Below are 8,502 nucleotides of genomic sequence, written 5' to 3'. Positions count from 1 at the left end.
CCCTCCCCCGTTTGGGATCTCCGTGGGTACTCCGGCATCCACTGTGACCCTCTCCCGCCTCTCCCTGCGGTCTCCCTACCGCGAACCCCACCACCTCTGGCGCCCTGGCGTTTTCCCTCCGCTCTCTTCACTGCCCGGGCACAACATCCTGGCTCCGAGCCTTCCGCGCTCGTATCCTGCTTGCCCCCGTGGTCCTGGGGGACTTCTCATGCATTGCAAACCTCTTCCCTCTTGACTCCTATTTTCTAAGCCCCTTGCCTGAAAACGTGTGCATGCAAACCATTATTAATTGTATCAGGGGGTTGAGTCTGGTTTGCTTGTTTTGTGGTGTTTGGGGTTTTTTGCCAGTGTCCCAGGATCAGATTGAAACTCTTCGGACACTGATTTAAATGACCCCTTTTCTTTGCTAGTGTACTGGCAGTACCTCCCCCTACTCCCCCAGTGCGCCTACTGTTCATATACCACCGATTTACTGTTCATATGCCACTGATTTAACATGGTACTTCACATTTTGCTTAACCCAGTATGTTCTGTAATTCCATGTGTTGTTCTCGCAGATCTTAATTTTATACTGCGTTTTGTGGCACTTTGGGTTTTTTCCCCTTACGTGCTAGAATTTCATACTGCTTGGTATTTTTTGCAGCCATTTTCCCCATATTTTTTCATTATTTCTTGACTCCTATTTTTTCCTTCCTGATCTCTCCTGCTCTTCTTACTATTGTACCCATTTTCTCTGGGGTTCATCAGTCTCTGGGATTCTCGTTGAGTTGGGAAAGATGTGAATAACTTTAACCCAGAACTTAGGTCCTGATTCTTCTGTTCTGTGACCTCCAGGCTTGTGACATGGCCACAGATGTAGCTGAGCCTGTGGTCCCTGACTGCAGAGGAGATGTAAGGAGCGGTGCCAGGTCAGATGCTGACTATCCTCTTCGGGTTCTCTACTGTGGAGGCAAGTGCTGAAGGGGCAGTTGTCCATGATTCTTATAATGTGCTGTTTGTGCGGGCAGCCTAGCAGAAAGAATGAGAGAAGCGGAGATTTTCTTTTGGTCAGCTTTTATTGAGAAGCTAGACCATGGTCAGCTTGACCTTTCTGATCGTCTCTGAAATAGCTTGCGTTGTGTATGTTATCTGAAGCATTTTTGGTGAAATGTAGGGGTCTTCCATCTGAGAGATGGAGATACTAACGGCTTTCTGTGTGTAAAAGTTGCATTAGTGGGAGTGGTGCTCAGACTGTGAACCGTTGAGCAGAGATCTCTTCCTGCAAAAAGCCATTAAAGCCTTTAGCACAGAAAAGGCCTCTGAGCATTGGTATGACAATAAGAACTAAAGTTAGAATTAATGAAATTATTCTTTACTCATTACATTTGTAGTTATATGGATGAAATGTAAAGGGAAATAAATAATCCTGACAGGTATGTTTTTTAGATAGGTATGTTATTTTGCTTTGGGCTTGAATACGGTTGCAGGGGATTAGGAAAGAATCTCTGTTGTGCGTGAAAGTCGGCACAATTGGTCTGGGTTTGTTCTGGGGCTGAGCCCCTCTTTTGGACACTGGCAGCTCTTGGGAAAAGGAGAGCTAACCAAATCACGTGGTAATTTACTGGGTATATCTTTTGCCTCTGGTAGAACTAATGTTTCTTTCTGTAACCTTTCCCAAAGCTGTAGGCATCTCCTTCCCTTCCTTCATTGACTGACTGCTCTTGCTGTGATGGTTTTTTCCTAATGCAGGGCGTGTGAGCAAATGACTAATGAGAGAAAGATTAAAATGTGGAGTGGTATCAATAAAGTAATCTTTTTGAGTCAATGTGTGATTATAACCGGAAGTTATGACGTAAGAAGTCATCTCTAACTTTAAAATACCATTTTGAATTCGACGCTAAGGCTGTAAGTGGAGAACTTCTTTTTGTAATGTGTTCTTTTTTTTTTTCCCCCCCTTCCCTTCTTTCTCCAGTCTGTTCACTGCCAACAGAGGTGAGTTAATTTTTTTTGTTGTCAGAGTTTCTTCCTCTGTCCTATGATTCCTGACTACAATGATTCTTTCTGATCTTTTCTGGCTTTTCGTAATTGTGGCAATTCTGGGCTTCAGCCACTGTCATCTTTAGGATGACACGAGGTTTCTTATGCGCTAGTATAGTATTGGTATTCAGTCATCTTAGGGAGAAATGGCTGGGCTGAATTGCAGATGTATTTTGGTGTATTTGTTTGTGACATATTTTGTAGTTACTCTGCTAACAACATTCACATGACCTTTCTTCTCCAGTACTGCGAATACATGCCTGATGTGACTAAATGCAGACAATGGTTAGAAAAGAATTTTCCAGATGAGTTTGCAAAACTTACAGTAGGTAAGAATCTTTTCTATTTTCTAACTGATATGTGCCCTTAGACATATTCAGGAATCTTTGAGCTTGTCCAGGTCTCATCTCTTCCCTTTTCCCGCTGTATCAAGTGTGAAAGTTAATCAATTTCTTAGGAGTCTGCCATGCTTTTGGATGCTGTGGAAAATATGTTTGATAATGTCAGAAAACACTGAATAAACAATGTGTAGTTTCAGTAATAATGTTTGAGCTTTCTTAAGGTTCCTGCTGTAACCAGTCATCCATGCACTTGTTTCCCATTGAAGTTAGTTTATCGGATTTTATGTCTGTCCAGTCTACTGTGGATGGCTGGAGGAAAGGTCATTAATAGGAGGGAACTTGTTCATTTGCATTTGGGATTTCAATATTAACCCTATCATTAATTTTTGTCTCTCTGTGGAAATTATGTGAAGAGATTGTATTGAAACTGTAACTGTATCTTTGAGCGAAGGCTTCTCTGAAGTCTGGTCTGCGTAAGTACTATAACGAAGTTGTAACACGCATCAGTCAAGGGGCTGCTGCACTTAAGCAAAGAGTCTACGGATTTAGCAAAATATCACTGTACCTTACTTCCTGTTCCTGTAAGGCTGTGGTTGTCTGACCACTAAATTTGTTCTCTCTCTTCTCCCCGCTCCTTTCTGATGTATTTAAGAAAATTCACCTAAACAGGAAGCTGGGGTTGGAGAAGGCCAAGGAACTGCGGGAGAAGAAGAAGAGAAGAAGAAGCAAAAGAGAGGCAAGGTCTAAATAGTTGATTGTGGTACTGATTTATAAGCAGTTTGGGGCGTCCCTTTCTCACCTGCTGGTCTGGGCTATGGCACGGATTCCTTGCATTTTGGTTGTTAGCTACACTTCGGCTCTGCACAAGAGATACACATATCTTTCTTCCAGTGGCAGCAGAGTTAGTGCAGTGATACATGCTGATGAAAGAATTGGATGGTAGTAATAGCAAGTGAAAGATGACCTGCATCATGTGTCTCACTGTTCCTGTCATTGCTATTGCCCTTATTCAGGGAGTAATTCTTCTCAGCCTAAAATGAGCTGGCACGCCTCCCAGAATACTTGTTTCTGCCCTGTTTAACAGCAGTTTGTAGGTTGCTTGCGGAGCAGAACAAAGCCTGCTTTCCTCTATTAATGCCTCATGACACTGCTTTTGCCTTTTTTCCTTCCACCCCTCCGCTGTGTTCATGTAACAGGATTTGGTTTTATGCTTTTAGTACTATCACCTATGTCTCCATTAACACTATGTCTCTTCCCAGCAATACTAATGAAAAACATTTTCAAAAACCAACTTTGGAAGATATAAAATATATGAAACAATTTAAACACACTTTTATCTTCTATTGTTGGAGTTCTTTCTGTTTAATTAACATACTTTCCAGCATAAATCAGAATGCTGGGGTTGTTAACATGCATTTGCCTGTGGAGTGTCAGTTGTGTCTGTAGTGTTTCAGAAATTATGGTCAATAGACCAGTAAGATTCAGATTTTAAGCCACATATCGCTGCAGATGTCTTATTTTTGTGTCTTGGTAACCAGTTATGTTTACCTTGTCAGTAGGCTATGTGTAGTGACAACAGTAACTTAGGTTCTGTAGCTTGGATGCTTTTCCCAGAGACTTCAGGACATTTTCTTTCAACGTGAATTTATTGTGTGGGGTGGTATGGTTAGCTTTCAGTCTGGTTTTTGGTTCTAAAATAATAGTGTTTAAAATATTTAGGGATTTTCTCCTAGAATCTAAAGTTTCATGAAAACTTATGGTATGGTGTTAAGTATGATGGTATAAGATTGACCGTAAGAGAGAGGGTGAGGAAAAACTTACTAAGACGCTGCAGAAACTTACTGAAGAAATTTTAAGACAGAAATCTACTGTCTTAAATTACTGGATATCGATTTATAGTAATGTAGAATTGAAAGTACTGCATGTTAGAAAAAGTAGTCACAAGGGGTTAGTTCGCTTGTCGTGAATTCTTTAGGTTTTCATGCTGAGAAGGCTCGAGAATGTGAAACTTCGGTTACCCTGGAGTGACTTGATGACGGTATACAAAGTGAACAGAGATCTTAATCTGACTTGAAGAATCCTAATGAGTGGAATATACCTTTTGCATCCTTTACTCCGACTAATAAATGCCTGATATGTGAAGTGTTCCCTCAGGTTGGCCCAGAAACAGACAGTAAGAAAGGAGATGTTAAATCATGTGGAAGTTTGGTAGTCAACTACTGTAGCTGGCTTCTGTTTCAGAGGGGGGTGTTTGCTGCTAGCTCATAGATAGATATATGGTTCATACTGGGGTCGTGCATGGATATCTAGAACTTAGTCTGCTGTTTAACCCAGCAGCCTGAGTAGGCACGTCCTCATGGCCTCAGTAAATGGACGTGAGTAAGTTGCTTTGCCTCGGTCACAAACCCTAAAGAAGTTAAACTCATGAAAAACATTAAAGTAACAGTTTGTTCCTAGGATTACAACCAAAGAACAATTCCTGAAAGAGGGGTTAAATGTAGACCAAATGCAGTGATTAGTAAAGTGTGGGGAAAAACCCTTTTTTGATAATTGTAGCAGGGTTCTGCTGGGCAAGCTGTACTTGAAGGTACATTTGACATGCACATATTGTTATTTCTTGTAATATTGAGCTTTGACATGGGACCTTTCTTCAATAATAATAAAAAAAACTGAATGTGAGACAATGTGCAAAATACTTTTTTTTTTTTACCAACACAGATGGGGAGATAACAGTTTCTTTGTTTATAGAGATGAAATCTGACCTTATATGATTTTTCTTTAAGTGTGACATCATTTAACTAATTATGTGACCTTATACTCTGTTTTAAAGGTGGAAGAGGTCAGATAAAACAGAAAAAGAAGACTGTACCACAGAAAGTTACAATAGCTAAAATTCCTAGAGCAAAGAAAAAATATGTCACAAGAGTATGTGGCCTTGCGACGTTTGGTGAGTTGACTTTTTTGTTCTGTGGGTTTTGTTGGTTTCACATGTGCTTGCCTTTAACCTCATGTTTCTTCTGGTTGTATTACATTGAGCGATCTGCTTCCATCTGTGCGAGGTGAAAGTCCCAAGGTGCTTTTAGCAGTTCCAAAGCATGCCAAAGGTACACTGACTTCCCTCAGTCAGAAATTACTAAAGTCCTTATTTCCACGGTGTTTGCAAACAAACAGGGTTACAGGTTTTTTTGCAACAGGGCTTCCCATAGCAGTCCCCTTGTTAGACTTCAGAGTGGTCTATTGTCTTTAATTATAAACATGTTTAATTTCAAAAAGTTTCTTATTTCCATCAAACCTGTAAATACGTTATTGACAATTTTACCTATTCTTGAGACTGATTAAGTAAGGCTTCCGCTGCCTTTCAGTAAGGCAGTCAAATTATTACCAAAGTGCACTAACAATGCTGTCCTGCATAGCTTTGGTTCAGCTGCAAACAGCCACTTGGTGTTTATAACAACATCTTACTTCACACATTGACCACGAATTCTGTTAAAAAGGTAAGTTTTAACCTTGGTTGTATTAACGAGATACGTTACCTATTTCCTGCGTGAGAGTATCATCAGTTTTCTTGAGGGATCAGTAATATGCACTAGCTTGATCTGAACTGGATGTGTATCTTTGTGCTGGAAGCCAGTCTCAAAAATCGTTGGGACATGTTTCCGAAAAGAACATACTGAAGCACTTCTATGGAAAAACTTGTTCAATAACTGTGGAAGTTACTCAGAACCGGAGGTGCTATTTAAACAGTTCTGCGTGTGCTTTTCTGGTGAGTGCGTGTAGGGTAGACCTGTGGAAACGGAATGTGTAGAGGATATTCAGTGGTTTTTACCTTGAAGAGTTTGATAGATTTGTAGTCAGTTGTTTTGTATGTAAACAGCAGACTTTTGCTTTCTGTAGCAAAGCTTTAACTGTAAACTGTCACTAGTTTTTCAACAGCTAAAACAAGATTTTGGTTTTAAACTTGAGAAAATACTTCTATGACAATGACTGTACTTAAACTCTCCATTTTCCTGTCACCAGAAATTGATCTTAAGGAAGCACAAAGGTTTTTTGCTCAGAAATTTTCCTGCGGTGCCTCAGTAACAGGAGAAGATGAAATCATCATTCAGGGGGATTTTACAGATGACATTATCGATGTAATCCAGGAGAAGTGGCCTGAGGTAATAAACCCTTTCTTCTGTCAGAACTCTCGTTTTCCATGATAGCCTGTGACTTTCCGGTGATTTTGAAAAAGGGTTTCATCTTCCGCGGCACAGATTGTTGTGCAAAAATAAAAGACCAGTTGTCGCATTCCCACCTATGAATGACTAGATTAAGGAGTGATTAAACTTGAAGTCAAATGTTTCTTGGACAATGGAAGCAACGTGAACTCCCTAAACATGTAGTGCTGTTACTGCGGATACTACAGTGAGGAAGGCATGTCGGAATAAGTCCAGCTGTCAAATACCCGTGGCTTCTTTGTGACTGTTTCTTAACGGTGAATGCCTAGTATTCTTACATTGCCATCCTATTTTTCAAAATCTCTTAAAATATTACAAAATTAAAAAAACAAACAAAAAACAAAACCACACACTTGTGCTTCAGAAGAAGAGATTAACTAATTTTGGGTTGGACTGAAATGTCGACGGTTGAGAGGTTTGGTTGCGCTGCTGTAATCGCAAGCGCTTTCTTTGACTCTCCCTTGTTCTGGTTATCTCCCGATTGTGTTCTTTCTGAAATAACTGTAGGCCTGTCTTTATTCAGAGCCCCATAGATTCAGCTGTGTCCTATAGGCACATGTCACTCGCATAGAATTTACATCAGGGAATCTCGGATGGTGCCGTATACTTCTCCCACACTTCATTACATGTACAGTGGTGAATACTGAGTGAGACACGTAAGAAGAAAATATACTTAATATGCTGTGTTTTGGCCTTTTTTTTGTCCTAGGTGGATGATGATAGCATTGAAGATCTTGGAGAAGTCAAGAAGTGAGAGTGAAAGACTACCTTTATTTAATTATATGGTTATAAATGATGTAGCCAAAGTGAGGCTTCTAAATCCACTTGCTCTGCAGTGAAACTGTGGAGAACCCGTATCCTTGGCATTTTCACTGTTCTGTATAGGCTGCTTGGTTTTTTTGTTGTGATATTTGCCAAAGTTAAATTGGGGTTCTATCATGCTTATGCATGAAGTAGATTTAAATAAAATTACTGTTCCTCACCGAATACAGTTTGTTTTCTTTACAGCTACTTTCCTCTAACAATCTTACAGGAAAATAATAATTTAAGTCATTAAAAGCTTATTTTTCATCTGCTGTCCTTTCTGCTGAACTTAAGTGAACAAGGCACGTGGCTAATGTACAGAAACTCGTACCTCTGATTTCCCTGCATAAAATCTTAGAATGGGGCAAACATTCTAAAGGTTTGTTAACAATTAAAGGAAAATGAATCCTGAAGTGGTCAGGCAGTTGGACTAGATGATCGTTGTAGGTCCCTTCCAACTGAACTATTGTATTCTATTAAGTGGAAACACTGAGGAACATGTGAAGATGTCCGAAACGTTTAGCCTGTTTTCATAATTCCAAACGAACTCCTAACCCTGCCGGTCTTCTAGGTGGGGCCATTTTAGTGGCTTTGTGCTTTTAGCATACTGCTCGTTCAAGAATGGTAGTAATTTACACAACTTTATAGTGACCGCTGTTTGTTTCCACGAACTGTGTTCGCGCAGCAGGTAAGGTGGGGTGCCAGCTGTGCCGCTCTGCTCGCCGTACTCCTTGCAGACAGCCTCAAGCATCGACTTGGTGCTTTGTATTTCACTGCTCCGTCTAATAACATTAAATGCTCCCTGGCGGCAGAGTCCTGGAACTGACATTCTCCTGTCACTGTAAAACCTAGATGAGGTCAAGCCCAAGGGGGTGACGCATCGTGCACCCTGTCCTCTACCAGTAAAGTTCTTTTTTTTTTTTCTGTGATTTTTTGTTTATGAGCTGATGGGTTTAGTTGAGAATGGTGTCTCTAACAGGGTAACTATCACTGTAGTTGTTCCATTTGAAAGCCGAGCAGGGCAGTTACCTCCGTCCTGTAACATCCAGTCGGGTTCTTACTCGTCTCGTCTCGTATTAACAACATTTTTATTAATTCTCACGTTTTTCCGGGCAGCTCCAGCC

General features: G+C 40.6%; 1 protein-coding gene across 1 annotated transcript; it reads left to right on the top strand.

Annotated features, from left to right (window-relative positions):
• The first annotated feature begins 833 nt into the window (after nucleotides 1-833).
• Nucleotides 834-7,561, top strand: DENR (density-regulated protein). The gene is made up of 7 exons (XM_009321181.1): nucleotides 834-949; nucleotides 1,952-1,971; nucleotides 2,261-2,345; nucleotides 3,010-3,093; nucleotides 5,188-5,304; nucleotides 6,375-6,514; nucleotides 7,284-7,561. Exons 1-7 carry the CDS (start codon nucleotides 844-846, stop codon nucleotides 7,326-7,328), a joined length of 597 nt encoding a protein of 198 aa, XP_009319456.1. The 5' UTR covers nucleotides 834-843; the 3' UTR covers nucleotides 7,329-7,561.
• Nucleotides 7,562-8,502: the final 941 nt, after the last annotated feature.

The sequence above is a fragment of the Pygoscelis adeliae genome, unplaced genomic scaffold, assembly GCF_000699105.1.
Source record: "Pygoscelis adeliae isolate BGI_AS28 unplaced genomic scaffold, ASM69910v1 Scaffold93, whole genome shotgun sequence".
Lineage (NCBI taxonomy): Eukaryota > Metazoa > Chordata > Aves > Sphenisciformes > Spheniscidae > Pygoscelis > Pygoscelis adeliae.
Note: the sequence above shows the minus strand (reverse complement) of the source record. Positions and strands in the feature narration are given on the sequence as shown.

Excerpts from the sequence above, each read along its gene's own strand:
- DENR (XM_009321181.1), top strand. The coding sequence starts at position 844 with ATGGCCACAGATGTAGCTGAGCCTGTGGTCCCTGACTGCAGAGGAGAT. Across the intron at positions 3,094-5,187 it reads GAAGAAGAAGCAAAAGAGAG|GTGGAAGAGGTCAGATAAAA; the intron begins GCAAGGTCTAAA and ends TCTGTTTTAAAG. Across the intron at positions 6,515-7,283 it reads TCCAGGAGAAGTGGCCTGAG|GTGGATGATGATAGCATTGA; the intron begins GTAATAAACCCT and ends TTTTTGTCCTAG.